This window comes from Choloepus didactylus, chromosome 16, assembly GCF_015220235.1.
Source record: "Choloepus didactylus isolate mChoDid1 chromosome 16, mChoDid1.pri, whole genome shotgun sequence".
Classification (NCBI taxonomy): domain Eukaryota; kingdom Metazoa; phylum Chordata; class Mammalia; order Pilosa; family Megalonychidae; genus Choloepus; species Choloepus didactylus.
The window spans coordinates 47,792,969-47,810,183 of NC_051322.1; the positions used below are offsets into that span (position 1 = coordinate 47,792,969).

At 39.5% G+C, this 17,215-nt stretch overlaps 1 protein-coding gene across 1 annotated transcript in view; it reads left to right on the forward strand.

Annotated features, from left to right (window-relative positions):
• KLHL14 (kelch like family member 14) overlaps positions 1 to 17,215 on the forward strand; it is a 110,065-nt gene that overhangs the window by 68,459 nt on the left and 24,391 nt on the right. Inside the window, exon 4 of the mRNA XM_037806198.1 lies at positions 11,785 to 11,874. Within this exon, the coding sequence (XP_037662126.1) occupies positions 11,785 to 11,874 (90 nt within the window). The remainder of the gene's footprint in view (positions 1 to 11,784; positions 11,875 to 17,215) is intronic.

The following is a 17,215-nucleotide window of genomic DNA, read 5'->3' on the forward strand; positions in this document are numbered from 1 at the left end:
AGCATTATCATATAACTTGAAAATTTGAGGGGCTTGTGTCACTTCATCCTATCGACATGTTCAGATGAGATCATCTTCTGGGAACTATACATTCCTGCCTAAGTCAAACTGCATTTTGATTTAGTTCTATATCAAATTCATGCTTTAACAATTTCATCCTTTTATATATTGATAAGTTAATATAGCAAGTGAAGGAACTTTGGAGATGTTTTGTGCTTTGTAAAATTAAGCGATGTAAGAATATTTGGTGTAGGAACTGGGAAAAGGAGACAATAAAGGGACTAACTTTTATAATATGTCTGTAATGAATTTGGTGCTTTACATAAGTTATCCAATTTAATTAAATTCTCACAATAGCCCTGTGAGGTAGATATTATAATCCACATCTTACTGATGGAGAAAATCAAGACTCCTAAACTCACATAGTTAAGTGATATCACACCTAAGTCTGTATGATGCTATACTGTCTTCTATTATAAAAGGCAAATTATACAAATTATACATAAATCTCCAACATTGAACCGAGTAGCTAAAGCTACACACTTATTGAATTATCATTTCACCTTAACCAAACTGCTTTGAAATTTAAAAGTATAGGATATTTTAGTTTCAAGCAACAGAAATCCACGTCAGTAAAACAGACTAGGTTTCATTCATTTGACAAATATTTATTGGGCAGCTGCTATGTGCAAGACATTTTTCTAGGCACTAGGGATTCAGTGGTCAACAAGATGTTCCTTTCCTGCCCTATGCAGACCTGCTTCTCCGTGTGGGGAGGACATATCCTCTATGATTCATGATCAGAAAAGAAAGGGTTCTTCTTATCAGCTCCAGCATGAACATCATGTGTAAAGGGCCTGGCTGGGTTCATGTGGTCATCCTGTGCTCAGTCACTCAATCACTCACTGCATCCAGGGCTCTGATCATGGACCCAGCTTCATGGCCCACGTAATGGGGTGCCCCAGTGGTAGTTAGAAGGGGCAGGATCAAAGAAGTTTGTATTTTCTTTTGTTTCCTTAAAGATGAGGCAAAACACCCCATAAAGAGAGCAGAAGGATATAAAGGCAAGGGAGAAATTGAAGATGGCACGTGGGTACTTGATTAAGCCAAGACCCAGTGCCTTTTCCCTTCTTTAGATTTCTTTGACACAAAGCTCCTACACCATCGTATATTCCTTCCAAATGGTCACAGATATATTTGCATGAGTGTCTCAACTAGATTGCAAATTACTCAAGAAAATAAAAGGGGCTGTAGCATCAAGGTCTCTGGAAAAATCCTCTCACACTTCTGTCGGGATGGGCTGGACACTAGTGGATTCTCAGGAAAGATTTGCACATTGATTCCAACAAGAGGACTTCTGGAGCCTATGGTCCCCTAGCTAAAAGTCTTTCTCAAGAGTCTAAGCAACACTTGCAGAGCAAGAATAATTCCTCTTGTCATGAATACATACATCCAGAATCAGCTTATTGGACACATTTCACATATAGGGCCAACTGAAAACAACTTTTTTCCAAACACTGGTTGTTTTTTTTAAACCCACTCTGTTGGATGTCTCTTCTGTCTCCAGATATTTTGGGCATTAAATGAAAACCTTATTTTCTAGACACATTTGAATTTTCTCTATCCTCCTTTAAATCAGGTGTCCCCAAGATCACCCTCGGGTCTGATGATTCTTTAGGAAGGCTCACAAGACTCAGCATTCAGCAAACATTCATACTCACAGCTATGATTTATTACAGAAAAAGGATACGAAGCAAAATAAGCAAAGGGAAAGGGCACATTGAGTAGAGATGGGGAAACCAGGCAACCTCCAACGGTCCTCTCCCAGTTGAGTCCCATCGGATTTCCTCCAGCAATGAGTTGTGACAACACATATGAAGTGTTGTCCTCCAGGGAAGTTCATTAGAAATTCAGTGCCCAGGATTGTCACTGGCGGTTGGTCACATAGGTCCTCCCTGTCCAAATTCCAGCATATACCCAAATTCCAGACTCCCAGAAGGAAAACAGGAGTTCACTGTAAATGATACTTGTGTAAAAACATTTTGGTACAGTGAAGCCCTCTATCTCTTTTGGGAATGGTAGGAACTCCCCTGAAATCCAGGTTCCCAGATGCTATCCAGTGGCTAACCCAGCAAGCAGGCCTTTCTAAGCATAGCATTCTCAGATCTGATATTTTAACTCTTTTCTGCACATCTGTGTTGACATGAGAATGCATAAGGCTGACCTGCCCTGGAGGAAATTGGTCATACTGATCAGATGTGGTTCCAACAGGGATAGGACTAGAGGAAAGGGAGGCAAAGGAAGAAAAGCTCTTTTTAGTACCTGGCTTTCATGTTCTTCAGGAGGCAAATGCTCTAAAGCTGACTGTTTTCTAATGAGCTTCCTTTATGGACTCTAGTGTGAGCCCCTCCCCAAAGACTTCCCGCTGAACCATTTCATTGCACCACGGGCTCTCCACCACACAGCTTCTATTAGGGTCTCCTTGACCTAGCAATTCATCCTCTTGGGTGGGTGAGCCTTTCAAGACAGTGCTAGCCAAGCCAACTCCCACAGGACCAGCCTACAGGCAGGGGCTGGACACGTCTGCTCCACCATACCCAGAAGCGAGGGCTGCTTTCACCCCACGCGCTCCCTTCACACCTCACTTCACAGACAGCTCCCCTTCAGACTCCTTCCGCTACCTGCCAAGCTCCAGGAGGTGCAGAAACACATGAACCAAGAATTCTCCACCCCTCTCTTTTGGTCCCTGAGGCTGCTGTCATTTGCCTTTTGGGCGGGGCAGTGAAGGAAGAAGTATTCTCTTCTCCTATGGGTAGAAAGCTCACAGTACTCCCACAATCTCCCACAAACATTCTCTTTAAAAAACAAAAAAATCTCTACCCAGTGATTTTCTCATCACTGTATAAAAAGACCAAACACACAGAGTCACGCACGTGCGCACACACATACACACACATACACACACACAGCCCCTTAGAACCAGTTTGGGGGCTACATTTTAGCAAGTCCTGCATAGACATCCTGGCATGTATCTTCAGATTAGCTTCAGTATCAGAGACTCGGCCTAAACTCCAAGGCAGGAAAAGGGCCAAATATCCACACACATTCACAAGTATATTCATAAATAAATAACTTAACATTCAGTAAATGTCTAGTGCTGCCAGTAAAATACATTGCCAGAAAAGAATAAAAGGGATTTTCCATATTCATCAGCTGGCCTTACCTGTTTCTCTCTTCTGGCCTAAACAACCCAGTTCTCTCCTTTCTCCCAGCAATACCTTCTCGAAAGCTGGCTGCAGGTGCCTCACCATGGCCCTGACCACTCACCATGGACTCATCTCCTAATGTCATGGACCGCACTTTAATTCATTTGTCATGAGCTGTTGACTCAGTATAACCGTGATGGCCCAGCCCAATTGCCCAGTGTCCTACTAGATATAACCCTTGCATGTGGATTTGTGTAGATTTCTTCTGAATCCTTCCAGTGAAATATTCTTTGAGATCAAGTAAGTGCAATAGAACCACTAACAGAACTGAAGCAGCAAGAGCAGACATGGTGAGCAATAAAAGGAACAAAAGTATCACTCACAGTTCCAATAATGCTACCAACTGCTTCCAGAACTATCCATGGCTCCAAATGCTGGGAGAGATTTAATTAGAGCAGTGGCCATTACGGTCGGCTCGTCCAAGGAGAGAGTGCTCCAGAGGGGGATTTGAGCAAGGGATTAGGATGGCTGCCTAAAAGTACAGTGTAGACAATACTCTATTCCTTTTATTTGCTCCCGCATTCCCCAAACACATTTTTCCTAGCCTCCATGCCCCACTAAAATAGTTGATATTGTTATAAAACGATCATAACATAAGAACATTTTATGAATTAATTGTATTTCAATAAGCTATTTTTAGAAAATGTAATAAAAATGAAAGCAATATCGCTAGGACTTAGCCCAAGGCTGGCAGGCACATAGTTGGAGCTCAATAAATATTTGCTGAATGAATGTTCCTTTTACTGATAATGACTTTTGCAGCTGTGACAGGCTGGAAAATCCCTTTTCATCCTTAGATTTAACTTAAGCCTCACTTTCTCCCTGAAGTTTTAGTCATTTCCTCCCTGGTGCTTTTCTCTTAGAGCTCTCTGTATTCTATTTATCAGTTTACATGTTCTCTCTGTCTCCACTGTGAGCCCTCCATTCTTTCAAAGTCTCCAAAACCTGAGGCATATACAGATTTTTTTTTTCCAGAATGTATCCATCTTGAACTCAATTAAATAACTTTGTCTCCAGTGGGACTATGGGAATCTGGTTGAGTGTGTGCAGAACAAGTTGAGGGTAGGAGAGAAAGCATTGGCAACCTTTTGGGTTAATTCAGGACCCTGGCCAATTCCTTGCTAGATTCAGACAATACAAATCTCTTAGGGGGCTTAATTTTCTAGACTAACTGTCCACAGTGATCAAATTTTTCCCAAATCTGCAAAAAATTTCCATTTATTTGTAGTTTTCAGGGATAGTAGTCCAAATATAACAGAAAATAAAATATAAAAGAATAATCAATTTATTAATTCAATAAATACTTACCAAGCACCTGTTAAGTGTAAGGCCTTTCACCATGTATCTTCTTTCATCCACAGGGGTGTTTTGGACAAGTTACTAGATACTTGCAGAAAGACTGAATGATAAGATTAAGCTAACTAGTAAATGTTTAAACATTTATGTGTCTCAACTGCACTTTTAATAAAGTTGAAGATATTGTAAAATCCCTCCACGAGCTCATACAGGAAATACTTATTCAATATTCTTGGTGTAAAGCATTTTTCCAGGTTATATTTGTTTTCACCAGCATGTAATTGCTATTTGAATTTGCTTCAATGAGTAAATATTTCACAAATATATATTCTAGCAATATCACTAGATGATAGCTTCCAAAATATCATCATTTACTTAACCAGTTTAGACAAACCATAGAAAAGAATACTTTAAAAACAGAAAACACATGATTACAAATTATGAGATCAAGAAATCAAAACCCTTCAGGAAAATGTGGAAAACACACATGGATTTTAAATATATGAAAAGATGTTCCACCTCGATCATAATTACAGATTTAAATTGTCACCTAGCCAGTTGTATTGGCAAAGATACAAATGTAAAAAGGGTTACGATTTGGCAATTATCAGTCAAAATGTAATATGCACCTATGCTTTGGCCCAGAAATTTCTCTTGGAGGAATTAATCCTACAGATAAACTCCCACATATGTGTTGTGTGCCTACAAGAGCCTTCAATACAGCGTCGTTTGTATTGGGAACAGCCCTCAACACGTGTCTGAATCCCTTCTCCTTCCCTGCCTCCTGAGGGCACCTCCTCATCAAGCCTCCACCATCCCTCATCCAGACCCCAGAAAGAGCCTGCCCCCTGATCTCCCAGGTTTCCCTCTTGTACTCTTTCAGCCTCAAGTGTGGTCAGAGTAGGTTTTCCAAAACACAAATCGGACCATGTCATTCTGCTCCTTAAAACCCCACCAATGAACCTTGTGGATCGCACTCCCTTTATCCAGTGTATGGATGGATGAGTGGGAAAATGGGGACAAAACTAAATGAAATATAAGGTGGGATGGGTGGGGGTGTGATTTGGGTGTTCTTTTTTATTTTTATTTTTTATTTTTCTTATTCTGTTTCTTTCTGGTGTAAGGAAAATGTTCGAAAACAGATTGGGGTGACGAATGCACAACCATATTTTGGTACTGTGAACAGTTGATTGTATACCATGGATGACTGTATGGTATGTGAATATATCTCAATAAAACTGAATTTAAAAAAACTAACAAACAAACCCAATCAATGCCTTTCCATCACACTTGGAATAAGACCCACACCCACGAGACCCCGTGCCTGCCAGCCTCCTCACCTCGGATCCTGCTGCTGGGCCCCTTATCCCTGATGCTCCAGACACAGCGCCCTTCTCTCTGCTTCTCAGGCTCAGTTCATGTCCAACTCAGGGGCCTCTTCAAAGACACCACCACCCCCTTGTTTTCTAACCTGTGGCTCCTTCTCGTCCTCCATATCCTAGCTTAAATGTCACTCCTCAGCAACAACTACTACAACTGCCCCAGCTAGAGTAATAACAGGCACTCATTCTCTAGCACATCGTGCTTTTTATTTCTCTTTATGTCCTCTGTTGTTGTCATCCATTTGTTTATGCTCATCTTTCCCCCTAATAATGTGTGCTCTTTGCGAACAAGGATCTTGCCTGCCTCAGTCACTGCTATATTATCAGCCCCCAGTGCAATGTCTGGTACATAATGAGTATTCAGTAAATGTTTGTTGATTGAACAAATGGCCATAAGAAGGGATTGGACTAATTATAGGACATCCATCAAATGGAACACTGCCCACCTGTTAAAAAAACGTGGTGGAAAACACTCCAAGTTTTATCTTTTGACCGTGCCTGTGACGTCATTGCATCTGCCCTCGATCTCCCTGCCAGGCGTCATCGCAGATCACTCAGCCCCTGGTCTTCTTACTGCTCTTAATAGTTCTGCGCTTGTGTCTCCAGGCGTTGGTGCTTGCTATTCCCTGCACCTACACCCTGCATGTATCCCTCTCCCACTTTGGTCAATCCTCTGCTCGGAAGACGTTTACTCAGAAATGCCTTCCCTGACCACTAACCAAATTCCCCACCTGTCACTCTCTCTCCCATGGCCCTGCTTTACTTTTTCTCATTGCACTTGTCATTTGAAACAAAAGTGCATATTCATTTGATTGTGAGTTTATTTTGTGCTTCCCTTGACTAGAACATTCCTTGAGGCTGCTCATCATGACCTCCCCAGAAGGTAGAAAAATTGTCTGGCATAGCGCAGCAGCTCAAAAAATAATTGATTAATGGGGAATGAATGAATGAATGAATGATTTTTAAGTAGAAAAAAGCATGATACTGTTCCATGTGTCTATACTCTGCTGCTGCCATTTGTGTTAAAGAAAGGACTGATATACGTACAAAATCTTTCTGGAAGGAAAACCCAACACTATAGTAACAGGGGTAGTCTCTGTGGTGGAGAACTGGGGGAAAGGGATGGGAGGGAAACATATTGGTCCTGTAATCCTTTTTGATGCTTTGTTTTACTTTTACCCATGGGTATTAATTACTTTTTAAAAAATAAGAAATATGTTATTTTTGACAGTTTTCAAATTTATGCATTTGTGGCCAAAAGCAAATCTTATATCTAAATGATGAATATTCAATAGCCAGTTATTTGGCAATCCTGTATTCTTGGCACAGCACTATGTGATTTCTTGTTTGGAAGTTCAGGACAATTTGTGGGTTTCTGCATTTTTTAGGTTTAAAATACCTTCTTTAGATATAAAATATGGGAAGAATAGAATAGTGTGGATCTCTAGCAGAATACAACCTTCATCAATACAAACAAGCCCACTAGAAATTTTACATGCCAAGAAAAGGGCCTTTGTATCCAAGACATTTCAAATCTGTTTGTAAAATTGAAATACGCCCTAATTGTTTTAAAGAAAAAAAAAATCTCTGCTAATAGACTCTGCCCATCCTTAATGGTTAATTTGCTCACTGTTTTCTGGCTCCATCAAACAAATGTACCCTACCTATAGAAAACCAACTATCTGAATATCCAGAATTATTAAAAAAAAAAATTAAGAAGTGTCTACTTGTTTTATTTAAGGATTCCTTTAAATATCAAGCTGATAAACACATTTAAAATATGATTCCATATAAAAATTATACACAATTTTCAGGAAACTATCATTGAACACACAGGTACTCAGTAATTACTTGCTGGTTGGATGAACATACCTATTGAAAATCAGTAGAGTGAAATGGATAACAGTGTGGTTTGGGATCCAGATAGCTCCATGTTTGGCTTCTATCACTGCGTTTCACTAGCTGAACATGACCTTCACAGAGTTACTTAACCTTTCAAGGCCTCAGTATTTCCTATAGAAATAAAACGGATGAATCAAGTCTCACTTGTAGTTACCTGTGAGTATTAAATGAAATAATATGGGTAAAGCCACCCACAGAGTACCTGAGAGATAGGTAATGTTTGGCCAATAGTGGTTATTATTGTGAAAAGTAGCACAAAATACTCTGAGGGTTTGACTCTCAGTTTTTCACATCCTCAAAGACCAATTTTGTGCATAATATTACAGGACATGTTATTGCACCAGTACAAGGAAGAATAAAAGACTTTGTTTAACTGAGATTTTTATGGCCTTAAAATTACAGGAAAACAATTAACAGGTATAGAAGTTAATTGTGGCAGAAATTCAGCTTGTAACAGTCACTAACATCTATTTAGTGTGTGATGAATAATGTCATTCTGCAGAGTAAATACTGTGACTTAATATTTCTCTGGGTTTATTTTATAGTGTTACTTGCTGCCTACTTCTTAATTAAAAATATTAAAGGTAAATGTTTTATTTAATTTCCCAGTTGAGAACAGAAGTTTGAGTGAAAAAGGCAAAAATGGTACAACTCTTCAAATTTAGAGACATTAAATGGATGTGTTCCCTCCGATGATCAAGGGTTTCATCTTTTTCAGTTTTCTGGATTTTTCCCCCGTTTCCTTCTAGCACTCCTAGTTTCTTAAATAAAGTTGAGAATTCTTACAAAGGGCCTTATAAACACGTGTTATTAGATTTTAAATCTGATTTGAAAGTGCCTCTCTCCTACTCCCTGTGAGTAAAGTGACCTTTTTAAATGGAGGGAAGTGGGTTTAGATGACAGTCATGATAAATGCGGTCATGTTCACTCAATAAAATAAGGCCCAGTGCATTTGAGGATAAATCAGTGAAATGTACAGCCCCACCTGTCTGTCTCCATCATTCATTTCCACTGTCATTTTCACAGTGGCTGATGGATCACAGTTGCTGTAAAATTAGACAGCCTTTAATCTCATTTCATCCTGATTAGCTTCTCTTTACCCTTTCCCTCTAACTCACTGACTGACACGCTAAAAACTCACACTGGGCTGTATATGAACACGGAGTACAAACTTCTCCTCAGATACCTTCTTGTGAGGGCAAGATGGTTTTTCACCTCCAGAGAAATCTGGAAAGAACCAAGCATGTGTTCATTGTTATTTAAAAGATAATCAATAAGAGCAGTCCTCAGTGCCATTTTAAACAGGTTGTTTGCTCTTGCTCACTGCCCTATTTATTTTGCTCTCCATCAGGTTTAATCAGAAGTCAAAGAAATCAGTTCTTTTGCAAACCTCAAACATTGATAGTATAGATTTTCTTCTAATAAATTTAGGAGCATTTTACATTCAGAATAATTTCAAAGAGTTATTTTTATGTATTTATAGTCTCTCAATCCCCAGAAACAATTCAGAAAAGGCAATAATTAGAAATGAGGATACTGAAATACTCAACCAGGAAATATAGCATGCAAGGTTTTAAAACAAGAGTGAATGTGTACATAAATGAAGATGTCTTCAAGTAGTCTTTATAGTAGGACTTCAGACACCTCCTTTTCTCTTATTTTAAAGGGTTCAATAGTAAGCTTGTGTGCCATAGTTGTATTTGTTTGCAGAAACCATAACAATGGGGGTAATCAAATGAGAAAGAGGCTTAAAAAGAAATCATGTATTATTTCCTTCACTTAATTTCTGCTTGCCTGAATGGAGGCAAATGAATGGCAAGAATGAAACACAAGCATTATTCTATTTTTAGAAGATTGTGCTTTGTTATAAAGTTATACTTCTGTTTAAAAGAAAAATAATATAATCTTTCATTATTTATAAGATTTGGGCATTTAACTGATCCAAAGTTTAAAATAAACATTCAAAGAGTGGTGGTCATACAGTCGGTTGATTATCATCAACGATCTCTATCCCAGCACTTATATATCTCATGGTGAATTCATGCATATGGGGTGACAGCTAATACTGTAGAAGCTTACACTGACCATATTATGTTACAATAAACTAGAGCAGCAGCAGGCTGTTCACAACATAATTTGGGACTGCCTTATTTTGTTTTAGGTATTTTAGAATGAACACCATAATCCAAACAATGATGAGTTAATTTAAAAAAAAAAATTCTTCAAATGTGTTCAACCTTCTTGCTCATTGAACCCAATATGTGCTCTGCCCCAAAGGATTCAAGCCTTCAGGACCTATAGAGTTAAAAGCATTTTTCCAAACAGATAAATCAAGGATTGAAGAGTCTAAAGGACATTCCCAAGATGACTCTCTAAGTCAGCTGACCCATTAATGGACTGCACAAATCCACTGCCTACCCAATTTCTACATGATCCCAAAAATCAGGGGTTTGTGTACCCATGCCCTCTCCCTTGTAGATGAAAGTTCAAGAACAATGAACATTCACAGTGAAAATGAGTAAATAACTAAAATAACCAAACTCATAAAATCGTTTAGTCAGAAGCTTAAATGATCTGATTTGCTCTTTCAGAAGCTGTGTTGTAGGTTTCAAAGCTATGCAAGTTTCTTATTACTTTTATTTGCATATCTTAACCTGCGTAAGTGCATCCTGAGAAAAAGAAAAGATAATAAAAACAAAATGAAAGGAAATATATGTATATCACCCAAAATAAGTCAGGTGCAAGACTGGCCTTCTCCCTACCCTCCTCTCTCTCTTCCTCTCTGTCTTTCACTCTCTCTCCCAGCACTGGCAAAAGAGCACAAAGTAAGAGCTGGCCCTGACTCATATTGATTTCCCACTGCATTGGTTTCTTAAGTGCTCTGTTGATCCGTGTCAAGCAATAAGTTCCCTGCCTGAACATGCACATCACCTCCCCATTTGTCCTCACCTAGATTTAAGGTGCCCATATGATGAGCTGAACAAGGACATCATTTTTCCTACTGATGTCACTGGGCCCAACCACTGCATGGGAGATGATAACTAATGCCATGTAAGTTTACATTTACCATATGAAATTATAATAGCAGAGACACACAGGGTGACAGGGACAGCCTGTTCTGGCACTGTGTGTCTCCCAAAAGGAAATGTAAATGAGAACAAATGCAAAGAAATCTAGCTTCACTGGGTTTTCTGAATAACACCCCCTCCTCACAGCCACCACATTTGGACAGAAAGAGGGAAGAGATGAGGAGAATGGATATTTGTGATGTTCTTGACAATTTTTATGTTTGTTACAGAAGAGCTCCTAAGCAGATAGATAGAAAATGTGTGATTGTGCAGCTAATGGCATTGTACAGGAAATTAAGCGTATACATTTGGAGGAGGCATTAAATCAGCAGGACCTTAATTTAAAAACCTAAAACTGTATGGAAATTCAGCTTGCTCATTGCTGTGGAATAGACAGCTACCAAGCTCCCTGAGTCTGTTTATGGAAAGACTGCCAGCAAACCAAGTGTGGGCAGAGCATCTGAATGGCTCAAAGTGTCGGGATTACTTCTGGGAAGTGGCCCCCAGCCCTGACCATTTGGGAGGGTCTGTCATGGTTTTGGTATGCCATCCCTATCATCAGGCAGGTGGGAAAACTTCGAGAATCAAAGGCATGCATAACAGGTTGTTCTTAACTAATTCCTGGAATAACATTACATAAAATTAATCCAAAGGGGCTGGGTTTGAAACTGCTGTGAACACACCACTGAGCCATGGCATTCAGCTCTCTGGACTCGGTGGGTACCTGGCTCTGCTCTCTGCTCCCCTCTGCCTTCTAACTTAGTCTCACATTTTATACACTTTGGTGGAAGCGAATGAGTAGTGAGTCAAGAAATCAGGTCCTAAGATGGAAAATTTCATACGCCTTTTTTGTCTTCTTCTTAACTCCAGTTATGCCATACAACAGTGCCCACCACTGTGTCGTGGAGGTGGAAAACTTCTTGTTTGTCCTGGGTGGAGAAGACCAGTGGAACCCTAATGGTAAGTATTGAACAATGTAATAGTCCATGTGCTGAGTCAAAGTCACTAGGAGCATTCCATTTTTTAATTGCTCTGGAAAATAGATTTCTGAGCAGCAGGGACAGATGAAGTAGTCAGTGAATTGGGCTGACAGTTGGAGGGAGGTTCAATCATTGAGCTAGGAGAGGACATATGCAGCCGACCATTATTAGCTCATTGACTGTCTGGGGAGTTGGCTTCGCAGTGACGCCCGGCCCCTCTCCTTCTCTGTCCCCTGAGGAATGCCACAAGGATAAGCTCCGACTCCCTAGAGAAAGGTATCAAGCTGCTGCTAAGACTTCAGCCACCGTCTCCACCACTCGTCTCCCATTTTATCAACATAATAATGTGGTTGCAATAAATGAGCATTGTCTCAGTCATGCTATTCACAGTTTTAGCTGAAGTTATTTTGCAGCATTTATTCCTTGAAACCCATTCTCGTTGCTGTACCTTTGGCAAGTTGTTTCTTCCACAGATTATCTACCATATCCCTATTGGTGTGATTACTTCATAAACTTATCACAAAGATAAATTAAACATTTTAACGTGCTTCCTAAGCTAAACACAAGGAGAACACTGCGCCGTGCAAAATACACAGAATTATCGAGATATTTTTGGAGAGCTCGCACATGAAGGAGGAGTTGCAGTTGTAGCCTTCTGTGTAACAGCGATAATTATGACTGAGACACCATAAAACAGCTTGCAGGTACACATTTTTACTTTAAAACCCCAGAACATCCAACTGAAATTACATATACTGCATATATTTTATTGTGAATGCTCTCTTTCAGCATCTGCACCAAGGCAAATTATAGAAAATTGTTACATCTGTTCACTCTAGAAAATCTTAAAGGAAAACGATTCAGGCCACCCTCTAAGAGCATTTCTTTTAAAAGAGGGGGCCGTTTTTCCTCGAGACCTGCAGCTTTGTTATGTCATCCCTCTCTCTCTGCATAGGAAAGGAGACAGCTCTTGTGCTTTGTGAGGAACAGATTTGACACGGGAGCAAGAATAATATTTAATATCTCTCCTCTAACTTTTTTTTGTAATGGCAGATTTGATATGTTATCAGAAAGCTCTGATGTACATACAACCTTTTATTGTAAACTCTCCTTTTACTGTGAAACTTATCCTTCCTTGGAAGTGATTTGAACTGAATGAAATGTTTGTAAGTAAACACACAATGCACGGCGATTGTGATTATCTCAGGAAAGAATCTCCAGAACGTTCTTGTTGAAGGCCAGATTGAAAAATAAAGCATGGCAAGAAAAAGGCAGGCAAGTCCCAGTTCTGATTATAGTACTCTCTCAACCCACCTCTCTTCCAAGATGAAAGAGGCCTCAACAACTGAGTTTTCACAAAAAAATAGGAATGTCTTTATTCCTTTGTTTAATCAGCAGCACAGAAAATCTAACCCCTAGGCTTATACTAAAGAATATAAACTGTAACTACGTGCTGTTCACCTTCTATCAAAAACGCAGCAGAGAGAATTTGGGGGGGTGGGAGGGGAGAGTTTAAAGGACATAGCCTTTCCTTTTGTCCAGAGAATCAAGATTTTATCTTTGGATGGACTCAGACCTTCATAAAGCTATGCCCTTGGACCTCACTGATTTGCCTCCCCCAGCCCCTGGGGGGAGCAGCAATTTGTTATGAAGCCCCCAACGAATAAGCTTTTAGAGAAGACTATACAAAATCCAGCATGGCCTTCACCGTAGGAATGTTACAAAGAACACCTTTTGTTCTTACCGCTCGGTGTGCTCCATATGAAAACCCACATATGGTCTTGTCAGCTTGGCAGACCAAAGCACTGAGGCACTGGGTGCTTTTGAAAGTTATTTCTAATACCAAGCAAGTGATGTATTGAGTCTCTTCTCTTTGCTTTAGCCACTGGGAAACTTGGAATTAAATTTTAGCACAACTTTAACTACTGTATCCTAACTTTCCTCTTAGTTTTGATATGCATGTGACCTTTATTTTCTTTCAATGTGTCTAGAGTCTATTATCTACTTATATTTCTATTATATTACATTTGTTGAATTAAATTGACTTGTTTCTTCTGTGGAATGGGGTAGAATGTAAATGAACAGCCAAAGAAAACTAAAGGAGCCCATATACGAAGTAATATTAAGTAGGAAGCTAATCATAATAAAAAGTCAAAATCTACATTTTTCCATTTTGGCCAAGGACCTGTTTTCTAGACTATGGTTTACAGAGAAGGACATAGAGTGACAAGGAGGAGGAGGAGGGGGAGTGGGGGGAGGAGGGGGGAGGCAGAATGGAGGGGGAGGAGGGGAGGTGGCGGAGGAGGGGGGGAAGAAAGGGATGGGGAAAGGAGAGAAGGACTACCCCCAGTAGGTCCTCCTTAATGAAAGAAAACATCTGAAATGAAAAATGAGGTACTGAGTCTGAGGAAAGCGCCTCAGAGCACTACCCGGTATATTTTTATGACTCTGTGGAGAAGGTGTTACTCTCTGAATTTTACTGTGAGGGAACTGCAACGGCACAGAGTCTGGCACATCGTAAAGGCTAAGTCATTAGGAAGACCTATATTTACCACATATGGAAATAAACCATAATATAAATTTTATGTTAAAGTACCATTAACTCCTCAGAACACCTCTATGAAGTGTTACCTAAATTTTGCAAATGAAGAAACTTGCAGCTAGAGAAATTAGGTAAATTGCCCAAGGTCATTCAGAGAGTGTCAAAGAAGAGAATTCAAACCTAAGTCCTTTGACTTCCAAGCCTATGCTTTTAACCATTTTACTATCCTGCTGTCAAATTTTTATTGGAAGAGAGGAAAGTTGAGAGAAAGTTCAGTTGCAGATGTTCCTCAAGCTTGCCTGTCCTTTCTCCATACCGTGTAAAATTTAATGGGTGTCTTTTTACTTATAGAGATCTTAACTATACTCTCTCCCCTTCCCTCTCACCCTGCATGCCCCCCCCCACCAGCCCCCACATATGCAACTGGGCTTAGAGCTTAGCAAAACCTGACTGCTCAGGGTGTCCCTAGAAGGACTAGATAACCAAGTCCTCTGTGGCTCTTATTCCAGAATAGCCAATCTAAGCCAAAGCTATTTCTAAAAGAAAACCTTACCTTAAGTATTAAATTTATAGATACAAAGTTAAAGATCAAAATCAAAAATTGATCTTTCTTCCCTAACTCTAATGGTAAGTTCTACAGGCTTGCATTTGCCATATTCCACCCAAGTCCCCATACCTCCACCCCAGCCCCACCACCACCACAGCCACCAAAAAACTGCCAACCTTTGTGAGTAAAAAACAAAAACTGCCTTGTTTTCCATGGAGGTAATATAAAAACATGAACAAAATCAATTCTCCCAAGGCCATACTCTTAATCACTTTATTACGCTGCTTTAATGAGTAATGGTGCCCAATATTGACCAAAAGGATCTCTACGGGTTCCAAATTTAACTTTTAACTCTCATCCATCACTTGATTGAATTTTCTTGTACTTTTATACTTCAACTTTGTTCATCCTTTCTGTTATCATTTTTTGTTACTTAATGTTTGTTATTCTATTTATTATTTAAAAATCCTTACAAGCATCTTAAAGGAAATTTTTAACTTAATGCACAATATCTTCCCCACACAAAATTGTTTTTGATTTCTCGTTCAGTCTTTATCCATGTGAAATACATATCTATTCAGCTTTAATCAGAGCACATATGCAATTTTATTTTTGTCCTTTTTTCCCACTTAGATGATCTCTGTCTTTGGTCAGGGTGTAGAAGCAGAGCCTGAGGCAGGTATTCTCGTGCACATGATTTATTGAGGTTGGACTTTCCAGCAATAAGCATGAAGGAAGCAGAACAGGGCAAGGAAAGAAGCTAAGCAAGGATGTGGTCTCATCTAGAGTCTAGCTTCAGCCTGATCCCATGGGGTGGCTCTGGAGCTTGTGCACCAAGAATTGATTCCACCTTGAAGCACGCAGGCCAGCCTCTTGAATCCCCAAGTTAATCAGTCATGGCTGAGGCCTTCTCCCAGGTGAGGAGTGGGGGTGGGCAATGAGGCAGCCTTGTCTGTTGAGGACATTTCTTCAAAGAGGGAGCAGCGACCACGAGCTGTCAACACTCACACCACCTGGGGAGTAAGTGCACCAGTCTGGTAAATGGAAAATCTGGGCTATTTAACAAGAACATCCACCACATCCCTTACACATTTTTCATGTAGCTTCCTATCCCATCCATCTGGTCAATCATAATTGATTTTTATTTTTAGTACTAATATTAGTATTTATTTTGTGATCCTTTTTTGCCAGGAACTTTGCTAAGCACTGACCTTCATCATTCCATTTAATCCTTACAACCATCTTGTGAGTCTTATTTTACTAGGAGTCTAGTTTTACCACGAGAAGACTAAGGCTACAGAGGTTAAATGACTTGCCAGGACACACAACTTACAAGAAGCTGAGCTGAGTCTAAGCCAGGTCTCTCTGACTCTAGAACCTTGGTCTTTAACCACTGTACTACACTGCCATTTACTCAAACATATGTATTTGTGTATATATTTTGAAACAATCATGCTTTTTCCATTGATCTTTGGAAATTAAATCAGTATTGCATCACAATGGAAAGTAGCTTCCACTCACAAAGAAAACTTCATCATTGCTCATTGAGAAAACTGTGAAGGACTCAATCATCTCAAAAATATGGGATTATCATATCATGTTATAACACCTCATGCAATTAAAATTAATGCAAAAACTTATACAGAATAACAATCCTATGATAATACATAACATGTTTTCATTTTGCTGGCAGGGAGAAAAATTAGAAATCCATAAGTGCAATTATTATGTATGTATCAGTTCCAAAAGATGAAATCTTAAGTTAACATTAGTTCTTATAGAAAACAGTACCTGAAATGCACTTCCTTGAATGACATACAAAATTGTAAATTTCAATACGTACCCATAAAACACAAATATAATTTTATTTATTGACGGTCTTGCTTACAAGACCGAAGTCTGAAATCAGAAAACCTATTAGTTACTGGAAATACAAGCAGAATACATATATACATTTATCTTCTCAGTTGTAGATATGAAATCCTATTAACTCCTTTCATGTCATTAGTGCTAGGAATGCATTATAATATTCTAATAGAAATGCATGTATTCTATCAGTGCCCCAACTTAGAGAGACCTAATTTACAGTTGTCACTTACTGATGAATGACCCCAAAACAGCCCACAAGCCACTTCCTCTCCTTACCACTTCCTTCCCCTCTTCCACTAGCCACCCCTTACTCTGTTTTTCACATCACCCAAATGCTAGTCAACAGTAGTGCCTGGTGATAGG